The sequence below is a fragment of the Cavia porcellus genome, unplaced genomic scaffold (assembly GCF_034190915.1).
Source record: "Cavia porcellus strain 051 isolate PalLab524CR breed Dunkin Hartley unplaced genomic scaffold, mCavPor4.1 scaffold_29, whole genome shotgun sequence".
NCBI lineage: Eukaryota > Metazoa > Chordata > Mammalia > Rodentia > Caviidae > Cavia > Cavia porcellus.
Window position 1 is genome coordinate 36,326,808 of NW_026947512.1, and position 17,427 is coordinate 36,344,234.

The 17,427-nt window shown below is 33.8% G+C and overlaps 1 protein-coding gene across 3 annotated transcripts in view; it reads left to right on the forward strand.

The window, feature by feature from the left end:
* Tpr (translocated promoter region, nuclear basket protein) overlaps positions 1-17,427 on the forward strand; it is a 60,150-nt gene that overhangs the window by 42,069 nt on the left and 654 nt on the right. For 2 of the 3 annotated variants that reach the window (XM_063239754.1, XM_063239752.1), the window contains exons 40-50: positions 3,324-3,524; positions 4,305-4,436; positions 4,628-4,718; positions 6,335-6,519; positions 7,755-7,823; positions 7,923-8,017; positions 10,692-10,798; positions 12,216-12,311; positions 12,419-12,575; positions 14,079-14,197; positions 17,291-17,386. In XM_063239754.1, the coding sequence (XP_063095824.1) occupies positions 3,324-3,524; positions 4,305-4,436; positions 4,628-4,718; positions 6,335-6,519; positions 7,755-7,823; positions 7,923-8,017; positions 10,692-10,798; positions 12,216-12,311; positions 12,419-12,575; positions 14,079-14,197; positions 17,291-17,386 (1,348 nt within the window). The remainder of the gene's footprint in view (positions 1-3,323; positions 3,525-4,304; positions 4,437-4,627; positions 4,719-6,334; positions 6,520-7,754; positions 7,824-7,922; positions 8,018-10,691; positions 10,799-12,215; positions 12,312-12,418; positions 12,576-14,078; positions 14,198-17,290; positions 17,387-17,427) is intronic. The other variant, XM_063239753.1, reaches the window with a different exon arrangement.

The following is a 17,427-nucleotide window of genomic DNA, read 5'->3' on the forward strand; positions in this document are numbered from 1 at the left end:
GGGAGCCTGATCTGGCCAATCAGAGCCCATCAGACCAATGAAAGGGTTATTGTATGATACAGGTTGAAGCTTTCGAGAATTCTTATCTATCAGTATCTTGGTCCATAGTCCTTATAATAATTCATAACCAGAGGTTATGGACGTTTATCAGACTGGACTTTTCTTACCAACAACAGGTGCCTTTTTTTGTCAGGTTTCTGGGTAACAGTAGTTAATGGATTTTTTTTTTTTCTTTGTATCAGGAATTGAACTCACAACCTCAACAGGCACTTACGTGACTGAGCTAAATCCTTGGCCTTACTGGGCTTTTTAAATCCTTCCCCCTTTTGCTGTCTTTGAAGAAGCACTCCAGTGGGTTGTTTTTAGTTGAAGTGACCTTTGGAAAGGCCACTCATTTGTTGGGGCTGCGAGTCTAATTTTCCTCAGTCAAAATGTGGAATTCAGAAGGAATTGCTGACAGTCATCTCGGGTGGACATTAGGTGATGCCATCTGATCAGGATAGGCACATTTTTGGGTGGTAGTGCTGGCTCTGAATGCAGGCAGTGTCTAGCTGGAAGCAGTTTGTTGGCTGGAAGTAGAAAAGCTGCGAACAGGCAGTGAAGCTATACTTGTTGGCAGCAATTGCAGGGACCAACGAGGCCAAAGTGTAGTTCTCAGAAAGAGTGGGCCTCTGTTTTCTTTTTTTTCCTTCAAGATGCGCGAAGCAGTTTAGTTTCATTGTTAACTCTATGAAAGCCTTTCTTCTGCAGTCATGGACTGTGAGTTTTAACTAAGTGATTCCCATCTCTAACTCCCTATGTATGTGTTGTATCCTTGAACAATGGTGCAACAGACGAAGGGGTAGGATGCCCCTCTGAGAGATCCAGTTGCTCATCTGGCCATGCCCCTTTCAGAGCCTTGGGCACAACTTAACTAAGGAGGATATAATATTATGCCATATGTTGATCACTGCAGGTGAGGGCCAAATCAGCTACCACGACCAGTTCTTCTCAGTCTTGGTGCTCAGATGGAACAGCCTATTGCTTTTGCTGTCATTTTGCTCACACATTCATTCAACAGGCACTCAGCAGTTAAAACATTCTAAGCCCCTTCCCTCAGGGGTGATCCTGACTGACAAGAGATAATCTCTCCTTCTGCTCAAGCTGCACAGAACTGACAGTGTGCACCAGAATCAGGCAGGCAGGCAGGCAGGCAGGCAGGCAGGCAGACAGATTGTGTCCTCTTCCCTTTGCAGCTCAATGTGAGCTGTTTGAGTACAGAGCCAGGAATCCTCCTTCAGACCACTGAGGAGATTCAAGAAATCTGGAAGGTATGTCTTCCCATCAGAACCTAGAGAAGTCCTTGTTCTCTCTATGAGGAGCATGACTGGTAACCAAAGAGGTCAGCATAGTCAGTTGTCCTGCCCAGTGAACCAGATGCAGTGGCAAGTAGAAACAGCAAACGTCACCCAGGATTTGAAAGCAGATTTATTTACATAGACAGGTACTGATCAGGATCATTCCCAGAATATCAGACCTTGATCTCTGGTGGTATAGGGCTTAATGGGATAAGCAAGCAGGAAGTACAGAGGCAGAATGGTTTGTCAATGGGGAATTAGTTTATATAATGTGTGTCATTGTGACCAGCTGTTTCTTAAGAAACAGAAGCAATCAAACTAGAGCATTAAATATTAACAACTAAGAAACTTAAATATATTGACTTAGGAGGGGAAAGCTATTTTCTGTTACAATGGGAAGGTCATAAGCAGTTTGAAACATGTAGATTTCTGTTTTATCTCCCAACTTCATTGCTATAAAAATGTCTGCTTGGGACTTACTCAGCAAATATCATTTAGCTTTTCATTAAGTTGCTTTTCTTTAAATAAGCATGTCACTTTGAGAACACTGTTTAATTATACCATAACTTTCTCGTTCTTTTTCCATTATTACCTATATAATTTTTGTGAATGTCTCAGCTCAAACAATATTGTTGCTGGCTTATATGAAAAAGATTCTATTGAGTGTTTATGCCAAAAAGATTTTTGTAATAAATTTCAGAAATTAATATATATTCAGTAGCTAGCAAAATACCATCGTGAAAATAAATTTAGCAAAGAATTTAAAAAATGACAGAATTTCAGATGTTTTAATTCTTTGAACTTTTGTAATATTTTCATAAAGACTTCATACTTTTGGAGGGGTACTGGGGATCAAACTCATGACCTCACTCTTGCCAGGCTGGCACTTGTGCTGCTGAGCTAATCCCCGAGCCCTAAAGACTTTACTTTTTAAGCATCCTTTTGTGTTATGATGTGACTTATTTTCTCATTTGGATAGTGAGACTGTACTTCTTAAAGGAGTTGTCTTACCATGCCAACATTTGCTGAACACTGTGCTGGACAGTGTGCTGAACTAAGTACTTAAGTACCTTTGCTGCTCTAATACTGAGATGATTCCTACACAGCCATAATTGTTCTCCTTTCCATTTTTCAAATGGAATTCTGAGAAATAATCTACTCTTTAAAAATTAGATCCTTGATTTGTACCATTCTTTTCTATATTTGTGCCACATATATTTTATGTACTTTTATTTTGAAAGCACAGCAATCCACAGACATTGTATATAATTATTTTGTTTTGTTTGTGATTTTGTCTTTTTTTTTTCAATATGAAATGTTTCTTTGTAAAAAGATAGTAAAAATAATTTGCTTTAAATTCAGTGTGCTTCTATTTTTTCCTTGTTTGGGGAAAAGTTTTTTTAATAAAATACTGCAGGCTCATTTCTTTGTTCTGCAGCAACACTGTTGGCTAATCGTATTGGGTATAGAGTACTTGAAATATGCCTAGTCAAATTAAGATAAATCTAAAGAATATATCATATTTTGAAGATTTAGTAATAGTTTTAAACTTCAAAACGTTTCATAATTTTTACCTTGATAATATAGAAATGGTGTTTGGAATATATTGGTAAAGTGTATTATTAAAGTTAATTACACTACTTTCCTTTTTTTTTTTTTTGACCATTATAAATATTTTGCATTTACATTTGTGGTTCATTTCTTTGAGTATCACTGATCCATAGTGTCATGCTAGTAGTTCTGAATATACACATTCTTGTGTGTGTATGTGTGTACATAAAAGAGTACAACCTAATATTAATAATACATTGTATACTAAACTGGTAAAAACTCAAGAGTTTTACCATACATTTTAAATTGTCTTTTTAACAGTTATAATGCTATTAATGTAAGTATTCTTTAGTCTTTACTTTGATTTGTAATATCTTGCTAGTAGTTTTATTTGATTTTAAGTTTTGTTTTAAAGTTTTGACTTTATTTTTAAAGGGAGTCACTCAGGGTGATTATACACCCATAGAAGATAGTGAAGAAACTTCTCAGTCTCTACAAATAGATCTTGGACCACTTCAGCCAGATCAGCAAACCACAACTTCATCCCAGGATGGTCAAGGCAAAGGAGATGATGTCATTGTGATAGACAGTGATGATGAAGAGGAAGATGATGATGAAAATGATGGAGAACATGAGGTGAATTTAGTATTTTTAAACTATGGAATAAAGTTCTTGCACCTACTAATGTATCAGTTAGAAAATTCTAATTCCCAATATTATAGATTGTATTTTTCTATCATGATTAGTTCAGAAAGTTGATAAAGATGAGCATAAAACCAGTGATAGAAAATACGGTTTTAAAAAAAGCTTTTAGTGATTAAGCCCTTTAAAATTTGTTCTCAGTTTTAACTCTTACTGATAAGTGACTGTATATTTCTGGGATTTCTGAGTTAAAAAAAGAAGCAAATTTACTCTTTTCTGTCTTGTACTTCATTCCACAAATAATTGAAATATTACTATTGCTGAAATATACTTTCAGTGGAATTTTATATTTTAGGATTTAAACCTGTATTGATAGTTTCTCATTTTTTGTTTCTTCATTAATAAAGCAGGATATTTTAAAAATTTTGGATATGGTATGATTTTATTAATAAAAATAATTTATTATACTATGTACTTAAGTTTATTTAAAATTAAAATGAATCTTATGGTTAGAGAGGTAGCTCAGTAGTAGAGCATTTGCCTAACACGCAGGAGACCCTGAATTCAGTGCCCATTTCTTTAAAAATTGAAGTGAACCACATGACACTGTGGTTTAGAAGTTGTAAACAATCTCATGCAAAAAGTAGAAATCAGAAACTTTCCTACCCCAGTAAATGATGGGGTCACTGAAAATTGTTTCATAAAAGTAGTATCAAAATGTGCCAAATGTGTATATTTTATACCTTTATGTATGCTTATGGATTTTTATACTAGGATTATGAAGAAGATGAAGATGACGATGATGATGATGAAGATGATACAGGAATGGGAGATGAAGGTGAAGACAGTAATGAAGGAACTGGTAGTGCAGATGGCAATGATGGATATGAAGCTGACGATGCTGAGGTACCTGGATTTGGGCCATTTTAAGAACTTTCTGAGAAAACTTGTGTTCCCACAGTATAGAAAGACCTCCTACTATCCAGACACCAAACATTTTATTTTTCTAAGGTTCTTGGTTTGTTTTTACTGTAGTTTGATACGTTTATTTTTTTTAAAGGTATTTGTGTCTGAAGTCATTACTATTTTGGTTCTAGGGTGGTGATGGAACTGACCCTGGTACCGAAACCGAAGAAAGTATGGGTGGAGGTGAAAGTAATCAAAGAGCTGCTGATTCTCAGAACAGTGGTGAGGTTTTTATTAGTCTTTTTAAATTGAGTATTTCTAGCAGTATTCTCTAAAGTAAAATTGTACTTTAATAAAATTTAGTAAATTGGAAAGAAAAGTATTTAGTATTCTTGCTTTGTCACTATTATACTTTGTAAAGTCTTCCATATAACTGTTACATGCCATCAATATACTATTCCTTATACTTCATCACACTGCTATAAAGTGCAGACTTTTTGAAATGCATAGTATGTTGCTGCTGCTGCTCTTACTGGAAAAGCTAAATTGGGAACTTGTAACAGCAGTTAACAACCAGAAGAGGTCAGTCTAATCAAACTGCTTTAAGAAATGTGTTTATGGGAAGCTTGCAGTGTTGTTTTCCAAATGAACAGTGGATAAAAGATTTTTTAATACTATTAGCATGGTAAATAAGCATAAATTTTCGGTAAATCTGATCTTTGAAAGCATGAGTCCTGGAGACTACTGGAAACTTGTAGCATTAAGGATTATGGAAATTATAGAATTAATTTAATTTTGGTAAGATGTATTTTTAAAGAACTAGTAATCTCATGTAATATTCCTGGTTTTATAGGAAATGATACTGAGACAAAATAATAATTTAGTAATATAGTAATTAATACAGTAAACTAATAATAGTTTACTAATATAGTAAAACCTTATATATTTAGACTTAAATAGGAAAATGTATCTGGGCTTCTCTTTAGGTGTGGATATTTAGAAAAGGCAAAACATATGCTTATTCAGTTAATGTAAAGTAAGGGCAAAGTATGTTACCAACTTTTAGATTTTTTTTAAGAGAGAAGCTAGTTAATGTTAAGAGACATAAATAACTAGTGTTCTTCATAAACATTTTACAAATTAAAAATTTTCAGTGTATCATATAAGTGGGGTATAAACAGAAATTTTTCTCCCTTTTTAGGTACTATCACAAAAAGCTAAATATTCTGAGAGCAGATGTTCATAGTTATTCTTCCCAGTTACAAGACCACATAGTAGATTCTCATCTAATACTCTTACAAGATTTTTTTCCTTTTTTGTTTTGTTTTAGTTTGCTTTTGGTAGTCAAATAAAAATCGGCCTTAATGGTTTGAATAAAATGAAGGAATTAGATGGCTTTGATACACTGCCAAAGTTAATGTTTTTCTGAGCACTTTTACATGTTACAGTAAATTTAGTAAATTAAGATAACAGAAAAGAATCTGAATTATAGAGAAATATCTATCTTACCCAAGATTAGAGATCCCAAATGTTAAAACAGTAGTTATTCTAGATCTTAGTTTTATAAGCTACTAAATTAAATGATGTTATTTTTTTATACTGGAAGATTTAAAGCCCAAATTTATTAAAGGCATGCTTTATAATGTGTTGGGCTACTTTGTCCATTATATTTGAAGTCTTATGAAAAACCATATTTGTACATTAAAGTTGCTGTATTAACTAATGAAAAAATAGAAGAAATTAACTGTTGTACACTTTTTTTTTTACCATACTTTATTTTCTGAAAATATTAGTAAGGAGAACATTCCTAGTGGTAAGACTTGCACTTGTAGGGATTGTTTTTGTCTAGGTTATTTTGTGAAATTTATTGGTCACAATAAACTTCTCACTTCCTGTAGGTGAAGGAAATTCAAGTACTGCAGAGTCATCCTTTTCCCAGGAGATTTCTAGAGAGCAGCAGCCATCATCGGCATCTGAAAGACAGACCCCTCGAGCACCTCAGTCCCCTAGACGCCCACCACATCCGCTTCCCCCCCGCCTGACCATTCATGCTCCACCTCAAGAGTTGGGGCCCCCAGTTCAGGTATTAATAGCACTGGTTACTCTGAAAACTGAACTTTTGAAAATCTTTGCCTTTTCTCTCTTTTTAATAGATTTTTATTATTTTTAAGAAATTAAATAAACTTTCAGGATTTTTGGCACATTTTTCTTTCTAAGATTTGTTTTTATACAAATTCCCAATTTTTCATTTGAAATATAACAGTAGTTTACTTTTATTTTCACAAATGGATAGAAGTTTAGAAGGACAAGTCTGTGTTGATAAAAATGGTATATAAATTGCCGTGATTACATTTATAGCAAATACAATCTTTTTCTACAGGTTCAGAATTTTCTCAGATTTTAATTTAGTAGCAAAGTTTTTAAATGCCCATATTTTTAAAACAAATTGCTGTTTCATGTAACTTTTCTGATTTATAATCGTGTTTCTGATTTTAAAATTAAGATATGCATGAATCTTCACATTTAACATTTAGTAGGCTCAGATAACTTAATCAGAAACTCATGTAGATATAGTAGAAAAACTACAAAGATTATATTAATCTAGCTTGAATTTTTACCATTTCATAGTATGTTGAAGACTGTCATAGATTCTGTTAAAATGTCACCGATGAAAGTAACTTGTGTTGTGTGAAAATAAGTTTTAAAGGTTCATGTAAAAATGCAACAAAATATGTTCAAGCTTTTCATTTTAGAACTATGTTAACTGGGAAGCAGTTTTTAAGTCAGTAGTGGTGTTTGAATTCCAAAAGTATAATTTAGCTTTAAGATCTAAAAGCACACTTATTAACATTTTCAGTATAGGAGATGGAAACTGAATTAATTTCATATAAATAGGATCATAGATTAGTTTTCATTTAAACTTTGGTTAAGGTTAATATTGTATCTCTTGGTTAATAAAAAATTATTTTTATTAATGTCAGTACAATGTGTTGCAGCAGTACTGAGCCGTATCACAGCCCTTTTAATTTTTATGTTATATTTTAGGATAAGGTCTCATTGAGTTGGCCACGAATTTGTAATCTTCCTGTCCTAGCCACACAAATATCTGGCTCTATAAGCATATACTATTATACCACACTGTCACTGATTGCCTTAGTACAAAATCGTAGCAATTTTTCTTGAGAAATATCTTGATTGCATATTTGCTAATAATATAGCTATTCTAATGCCAGCACAAGCGGTACCTGTTATTGTTTGGTATTTATTTTATTGCCTAGTTTCTTAAAATAAATGTTACTTACTCTTTTTCTAAATCAGAGAATTCAAATGACCCGGAGGCAATCTGTAGGACGTGGGCTTCAGTTGACTCCAGGAATAGGTGGCATGGTAAATACATATTCATCATGTAAAAATGTTTAGCAAGTTTGTATAATCCATATCCATTTTGTTATGACTGTTAAGCCTTCTTTTCTGTGATTGTTTCAGCAGCAGCATTTTTTTGATGATGAAGACAGAACAGTTCCAAGTACCCCAACTCTTGTGGTACCACATCGTACTGATGGATTTGCTGAAGCTATTCAGTAAGTTAATGCAAAAGAAATAATTTTTTCACTAGTCATATTCTCCTTAGTTTTCTGTTAATTTGTTTGATTTGTTTGTAAGACCGTCTCATCTGTATATGAATCACTTGAAATAATAGCGTTGAGAATGTAGTGTTGGAAGAGTTACATGTCAGTGAATGAAATATGGCTGCTTCTAGCATGTATTTTAAATTTAAAGACAACATTAACAATAGTTAGGACTCCACTCAGACTGCTTACTTGTCTTTGAAACTTCACTGCCTACTAGCAATAGAAATTTCTTATGTTCTCTTACGTATTTCATTACAGTAACAGAATAGACTAACATAATGAGACTATACTTTAGTAGCCTCATTTTAAAAAATGGTAATAATACAATACTTTCTGCTTAACAAGTTGTGGGAATTACATGAATTGGTTTATGTTTGCATTGTAAAGAACCTAACATGAAATAAATGCCATGTTAGTATTGATGGAGACACTGTTAGTTACTGTGTTGCTAATGGGTATGCACTGCTAACAGTAAATTAGACAGTCTAGAAGGATTGAATCATGAGCAGTAGGCTTTAATACAAGTAAAGAAGTAATCCAGTTTTAGGGAGAAAATCTGAAGAGTTAATAAAGAACTGTATTGAATTAAATCTTAATTGCTAACATTTAGCATTTCCAATCACTGATTAACCCTAATAACTTTAAGCACAGATGATATTGTTATCACTTTATAAATAAAAATATTGAAGCACAAAGATAGCTAGTTTGCCACACGTAAGAGAGACAGAAAGTAATCACCTATAATTAGTTTTGATTCTAGATTGTACTGTGTTGATTCTGTCTGTCCTCATAAAAAACTGAAGGGCTTTCTCTTTGAAAATGTGTGTGTGTAATTGTAGCTGAGATACAGATTTCAAAAAAAGTTTATGTAGTCCTTGAAAATCAGAATTTAAAAGTTTCCATAACTTGAACAAAGTTGACCATTTTATCAATATAACACGTGACAGTCAGAAACGATCTTAAACTCTTAAGCAGTTAACCACAATTTATTTCAGCTAACAAACTTGCAAGCCAACCAGTCACTGTCAGCTCTCCTCTGAAACTCAGCATTTAGGAACAGACCTATTCCAGTTAACACACTTCTGAATATTACCGAGCAGAAGCATTCTCACCCAAGTAAATGCACTTCTACAGATGTCAAATTCCTCCCCCCCACCACCACCACCACTGGTGATCGAACTCGTGACCATGTGCTTGCAAGGCAGGCGCTTATGCCACTGAGCTAAATCCCCAGCCCCAGATGTCAAACTCTTAAGCCTCAAAAAAATTCCCCAGTCCTTTAATTCTGTTTCCTAAAAATGTTACATAAATACAGCAGTCCTCTTGGAGCAAATATACCTGAACAGCATAGTTTTCTCTTTTTATAGAAAACAGTAAATTCAGCTTTGCCTTTTTTTTATTTCAGCTACTAAGGTATAGTCCCATTATGTTACTCTGTTCTGTTACTATAATGAAATACTTCAGGGCAGGCAATTTATAAAGAAAATTAAGTCTATTTAGCTTATAGCTCTGGAAGTTCAAGGGCATGGAACTTTCATCAGCTCAGTTTTGGTAAGGACCTTAGGGTAGTTGGCATCAGAGTGGTAGGAGTCTTTGTGGCAGTGAGAGATCAGAGACCTTTACAGAAAGCCAGAATGGCTGGCTAGGGTATGGTCAGGCCTGTTGTTTTGTAACAGTCTGCTTTTGAACAAATCAAAGGTCACTTGAGAACTTTTTTAGTCAATGATAGCACCCCCAGAGATCTCCCTCCCACTAGGCTCCAACTCTTACACCTCTACCACTTCCAACTTCCTTATACAAAGACCACACTTTCAACACATAAACCTTTTGTGAAGAAACGTGGAATTTTACTTTTTAGCTAGTGAAGAGCTATTCAAGATAAGAAATTTGAGACATGCCTCAGAACAGTTAAAGGTTCTTTTGTAAGAAAACAGGGTTAGTTAAAATAAGTTTATAAATCTTTCTGAAGGAGGACTTTAAATTAAAGCAAATAGTACTGAAGACAAAAAAAAAGTACTTGTATATTATTACAGAAATACAGTCCGTAAACGTTAATAGCCAGTTAGCTAAAGAGACATAGGATAAGAAGTGGGTAAAGGAATTAATTCTGAGTTTTAATTGCTGGGTTATGAGCATAAAGATAAATCATAGTCTTAATAGAATAAGAAGGAAAGCAGATTTCAACCTCTCTAACAATACAATTATTCTAAATCTTGTGAGTTGGCTTGTGAACTCTTACTGGGACAAACCAGCAACTTGATTTTTTTTCTATACTAAACAATGAAAGCAGAGATAAATCTTTGTCTCAATACTTCATTTTAACTTTTTGTGTTTTCTATTGAGTGTTGCCTTCAGTGTATCTACGTGAAGGTATCTAAGGAATTCAAAAGTATGCATAGTCCACGAGAGCTAAAAGTTAAATGATGGGTTATCCATATTATTACTAAATTTATTCACAATACTGTTAAGAAGTATTTTTATAAGTAAAAATCCCTGCACTGGTGTTATTTTCAGTCTATTTCCTTCTTAATTTTCTGTTGCTCATTCTTCCTGCTTCCTGTATTTTTAAACTGTGATGATGTAAACAAGTAACTTCACCCGCAATTAGGTTTTGTCCATTTAGTTCCCCGCAGGTTGCCGGTGTTCCTAGATTCCGATTTGGGCCACCTGAAGATATGCCACAAACAAGTTCCAGTCACTCTGATCTTGGCCAGCTTGCTTCTCAAGGAGGTAAATAGCTAAATATCCTGAGATTTCTTGAGTTTGTGTGTATTCATTGATAAAACATTGTGATGTGATTTTTTTAAAAAATAAAGTATAGATATTTTAAAAGTTGGTATGTAAGGATCAGAGATTTAGCTCAGCAGCACCAGTGCCTGCCTGGCAAGCATGAGGTTGTGAGTTCAATCCCTGGTACCAAAAAAAAAGTTGATATGTTAAACCTCATGCTAATTTACACAGAAAGTTACATTCTTTTAGTGCTTATTAAATATTGCCTCACATATAAATACTGTCTTCCCAACAAAGTTCCAGTTTATTTTAGTAGAAGACTGTTATACATGTGTTGAATCGATAAATATACATGGATACTAGCAGCCATTTTTAAAGTTACGTGAAGGACTTCAGTTTGTTATCTGTTTATATTATGATACTTACGTTGGTCCTCAGTCTATGACAAGATTTTTTTTTCCATTAAAATATTGTTTTAAAAGAAAAAATTTCTAAAAGCGTGAAGTAAAACGACCCAAAGTTGTGTAACAGAATGTAGTAGAAGTAGTTATCTACATGTGAACTATGCTATTCCATAATGAGAGTCCGTATAACTCACTATATTTCTGGGGAACTATCTGGTATTTTGTAAGTGAATACGGGATACACTACAGTGCATGTACAATAAGCCCATAAAGATTATAGTCCTTTTAAAATTATAAATCGTAATCTATTCCCTGGTGTTTTAGGATATTAACTCTTAACTCGGCAGTACTCTCCTATATGAAATTAAAAGTTCACATCTTCTAATTTGGTTTTTGTATTTGTTTTTGTTGTTGTTTCGTTTTATTTTGTTTTTCTGGGGTTTTTTTGAAACGGTGTCACTATGAAGTTTACACTAGCTTGGATCACACTTTGTAGCCCAGGCTGGCTTCAAACTCACAATGATCCTCCTGCCTGAGTTTCCTGAGAGCTAGGATTATAAGTGTATACCACACCTGGCTATTTGAATTTTTGTTTGGCTTTGTATGTTAGGATAATTTTCTACACTTTAGAGTCAGATGTAGGCTTGAATGACAAGCTTTATAACGTCAGTGGAAGTTTCATTAGCAGAAAGGATATTAAATACCTTGCAATTTTGGTGAAGAATACATTCTAACATAATACTTTCATAATTGGGTAGTCAATAAATATTTATTTGTTTGAAACTATTAAGAATTAAACTAGGAAGAACATTATAGCTGATGGTTTAAGGATATTTTGAAAGGATGTGTTTAAACTGTATTTAAAATTTTAAGAGCTCGGTTGTTGTGAAATAATTATATGTGGGCTTCACCAGAGTTGTGAATCTCTGCTAATTACTTTTCTCTTTTAGATACTTGGCTTAATGGCAATTTTAAGTTTTTGGGCCTGTGTTAACACTCCGAATTGCTTTTAGGTTTAGGAATGTATGAAACACCACTCTTCCTCGCTCATGAAGAAGAGTCTGGTGGCCGCAGTGTTCCTACTACTCCTCTACAAGTAGCAGCCCCAGGTAGGTATTAAAGACAGGTAAACTTTGTGTTTTATTGTTTATATGGAAACCTATGAAATATATTCTAACAATATACCGCAAGTTAAAGTTATGATTTCTTTTCAAAGTGACTGTATTTACGGAGAGTACCACCTCTGACACATCAGAGCATGCTTCTCAGTCTGTTCCAATGGTGACAACATCCACTGGCACTTTGTCCACAACTAATGAAACAGCAACAGGTGATGACGGAGATGAAGTATTTGTTGAGGCAGAATCTGAAGGGTAAAAGTTTATTTTATAGTTTTTTCTTCCTATAAAGTCATTATATTTTTACATTTGTTTTCTTTTAACCAGGAATCAGTATTTTGAGCTATTTTCAATAACATCCTACAAAAATAATAAACCAGATCATGTATTTTGAAAGGTTATTGTACACATAGTGTAGTGCATTTTAAAACTTGGAGATGTATAGTAGATGATTTTAAAAACCATTCTCTGAAAATTGCATGATACATTCTAGAAAAAAGTATTTCTTTAAGGCTAATGGTTTCTTTCCATTAACATAGCTAGCTCTTTGAACTTCTCCCAAAGAAAGAAGTCTTTCTGTGAAAATTAGGAATATTAGAAAATGACTTATTTTCCATTTAGTGGTGGGCTCTCAATCATTTAATTCTGGGCATTTAGATTTTGTTTCTGAAATACTTCATAAAAATCAGAGATTTTGTATTAGTTTTCAAGACATGACTTCTTTTTTTTTTTTTGTACCAGGGATCAAACTCACAACTTGGCACTTACCAGACAGGCATTTAGGCCACTGACCTAAAGCCCCAGCCCATTACTCTTTTTTTTAACTTACTGTTTATAAAGAAAATTTAACAAACAAGTCCTGTCTCACGACAAATATATGTTAATCCAAAGGACGTGGAGTAAGTTAGTGAAAAGAGGAAATTGACAGTGGTCTTCTTGTTTTCTTCAAACTGGAACTAGTTTTTTATAAAATGAAAAGTTTGAACTACTAATACATAGCTAGAAATAGAACCCAGATTTCCTAGGTTAAAGTTCAAGAACTTTATTTAGCAACATTTCATATAGGTTATCTAGTCCATGAGATAAAAAAAACGGGACTGTAGTTATTCTCTAGCACAATACTATTTAATTTGGAGAAGAATACTTCCTGCCATTACTTTCATACCATGTTTACAGGTCACTGTTTATGTCATTTCTATCTCAGATAATAACCCTGTAAATGTACTGTCCATGCTACAAATAATATAACCAAATTATTTTTACAAATAAAACCAAAGACTTGACATGTTAAAATACAGAAACTTGCTTAGGCTACTGGCTCAAACCAAAATTGAAACCCTTACTTCAGTGCCATATAATCTATATTTCATCAACACTTAGCAAATTTAGCACAGTCCTCAAAAACATCCCTCAGGTAAATTGTTGCTTAGGCATAGGTTAGTGCCTGCAGATGTTAACAAACAACTTGCAGCATATTCAGGTTATTCTTGTACTGTCTCTAAATTGCTTCCTGAATGGGAGAAAAATGAGACTGTAGCCATTGATAAGGAATTTTATGTAACTTTAGTCTATCTTATCCAGGCTGGAGCCCATCATGAGTTACCAATGTAGTATTAATAGTTTGAATGAATTTTAGTTTAAAGGAGAACTCTGTGATAAACTACTGTGTATCAAAAAGAATTTGGGAACTTTTAAGATACATTTCAAAGTAGTTTTTTTGTTTTTGTCTTTTGTAGTCAATTTTTGTTTTCTTTTCAGTATTAGTTCAGAAGCAGGTCTGGAAATCGATAGCCAGCAGGAAGAAGAACCTGTTCAAGCATCTGATGAGTCAGATCTCCCCTCTACCAGCCAGGATCCTCCTTCCAGCTCTTCTGTAGGTAAGTTCTTGCTTCAACACAACTTATGTACCTCAAACTTGTTTGCAAAGACACTTTTATTAACAGTAAAAGCTAATTCTGTTTTTTGAATTATAAATTTCATAAAGGGGAAATTTTATTATTAAAGGAAACTTGATTTTTATATAAACATTATTAAAGTACTATTCTGTCATTGATGATCAGAAACACCAACACAATAGACCCATTCGGAAAAAATAGTTCAGTCATATTTCGTATAGATTAATATTGTCAACATGCATTCTGAAGAGCTCTTAATTCTCCTGGAGTTTCAGCACAGTTTGTTAGGGGATAGCTGTACTGGGAAGCAAGGAAGCTAAAGATTGTTGTTCCAGGCTTCCTGCCTCTATTTATTTGATCCAGAACATCTTCATTTTTATATGGCCCCTATGTATTACAGTTTTCCATGAGATTGATGTAGAAGCTTTGTGGTAGAGACCCTGTTACTTTAAAAATACCTAAGTTTACTAAAGTTTTAGAGTTCAGTTTTTCAGATTCTGGAAGTTGACTTTGAAAACAGATATTATTTGTTACCTATAATAAAAGTTTCTTCTGTGGAATTAACCCAGTAACAATTAGCATTTATTGAGTACTCAGTATTTTAGGCAGTATCCTAAGCTCTTTACACACATGAGGTATAATTAAAATATGGTGAATGTCAAGATGTTTAAGAATTTTTTATGGTAAAAATAATACTGTTATTAATTTCCCCCCACACACTACTTTCCCTTACTACAAATACTCTTATCCCATCTTTCCACTCTTACCACTTTCTGCAGCAGTTCTAGAAGTCTTTTCATGAATGTCTTTTAGTTGTGTTGTTGTACTTCTTTCATGCTTTGAATCAATAAAGAATGTTTACTTTTTATGGCCTCTTTGACTTTGGGCAGAGCCAGAAGTTACATGTGCCAGATCTAGTAAATAAGGCAGATGACACACTGTGACATTTGTATTAGACAGAAATTGCCCAGTAGTAGTTCAGTGAAGTGTGAGTAAATTGAGTATTTTAATTTTAAAAATCTGTTACAATAAAAGACACATTACCATTATTCTCCCTCAGAATACAGCCCCTTGCTCTGAGCACTTTTCCCATCACTTGGCAGTGGCTTTTGCTGTAAGATTTTTTTTTCTTAATTTAAACATAGTTTCTAATTGCCCCTTGTATTAACTGTTTTGATTCTCAGAACAACCCACTGGGCATGGTGATACACACATAAAATCCCAACATTTGGGGAGGCTGAGGCAGGAGGATTGATAGTTCAAGCCCAACTTAAATAATTTAACAACTTAATGAGACCATATCCCAAAATACAAAAGGGCTGAGTATGTAATTCAGTGTGAAGACTGTTCAATCCTCAGTACTGTAAAAGGAAGGAAGGAAAGGATGGAAGGAGGAAGGAAAGCGGGGACAAAAAAAAAAAAAAAAAGAGTGAATAACTTCTCAAGATTACATAGATATTAAGTAATGGAAAAGCAAAGAAGGAAATTTAGGAAGTTTGGCTCCAGAGATTCTACCTTAAGTAATATATTATAATACTTTGTTTGTCTCAGAATTTTTAAGCAGGAAATGACCTTTTTCATTGAGGAAGTACAGTACTTTAGTCTGACTATTCCCATTTTTGTTTATTGCAGAAAAAATCTGAAATTGCCATGGAAGTTTCAGATTTTGTGACAAGTCCACTTAGTTATTGTATTTTATAGTCGTAGAATTTAGCTATCCCCAGACCTCTTCCTATACCTCATCCCTGCTTTTCTGTGACATACCAGCCTGTGGGCCAACATCTGTTGGTTTAGATTTCTTATCACCTTTTAACACTCAATAATTTTCAATCTCTATTTTATCATGAAGTATAGATACACATGTAATGTTATGATCAGAATTAGAAATCACATGTAAATTATTGAAGTCAATATCTCATACATGTGCCTAAAATGTTGTTGTTATAATTGTAACAACAATAATACAATAACCACTATTTAAGTTCTGCATCACTAGTTATACTCTGATGTTCTCTAAGAGTTATCTTTCACTAGGGCTGTGGATACAGCTCAGTGGCACAGTGCCTGCCAGGCAAGTGCAAGATCATGAGTTCTATTCCTGGCACCAAAAGAATGATACCTGGTACCTAGTTTTATTAAGGGAACTGACACATATCACTGTAGCTTGCATGAGAAAATAGTGATTGTTGTTCCCAGTGAAGAAGTAAGATGCCTTTAAATCTGATAATGCAAAACACTATGTCTCCCCCTCTGGATAGTTGTTTATTTAGTCAGCCAGTGTTTGGATTTCTACCATTACTGGACAGTCGCATAGAAAGTGACATTTAAGTAAAGACTTGAAGGAGCAAGGGATCAAGCCTGTATAGTTCTTTGGAAGAACTGGGTCAAAGGAATTCACTAATGCAAAGTCCGTAAGGCAGCACTGAGTATCTGGTGTTTTCAGAATTGACAAGGAGGCTAGTGTAACATAGCTGGAACAGAATGAGGGCAGAGACTAGTAGAAAATTATGATAAGACCTGGGGGGCTACATCAAGTGTGTCTTTGTGATTGCCTAGGTTGTATGGATATAGAAAACTATTAAAAGGTTCCACATAGAATAATAATGTGATCTGGTTGTCAGACTGTGATATATAGAAGAAACTAAAAATGAATAATGGGCAAAAACAGGAAGAATGTGTTCTTACAGTAATTCAGGATAAAGCTGATAATAGTGTGGAGAGGATGATAGACATAAAAGTCCTCAGATTTAGGATACATAATTAAATTGAGCTGGTAGGATTTGCTAATTGGATTGAAGTATCTGAAAATGAAGTATTAGATGTGATGGTTGGTGAATAAATTTTAAAAGGCAAACCATTTTTTTAAGTAGATTTTTTTTTTTTTTTTACTTTTTCCTTTTTTTTACTTGGTAAATATTCTTAACTGTTAAAAAACAAACTTGAATATTGAAAGCAAATGAATACATCTTTGTCCATGCCTTTATGTAGTAATTAATTCTGCCGTTGTAACTGCTTCCTTGTTACTTTGTTTTTAATGTGTTTTTTTTTTTTTTGTATCTTTAATGTTTTTCTTAGATACTAGCAGTAGTCAGCCAAAGCCTTTTAGACGCGTAAGACTTCAGACAGCATTGAGACAAGGTGTCCGTAGTCGTCAGTTTAACAGACAGAGAGGTAAATTTCTCACTTATTAATTGTATAGTAGAATATAAAAT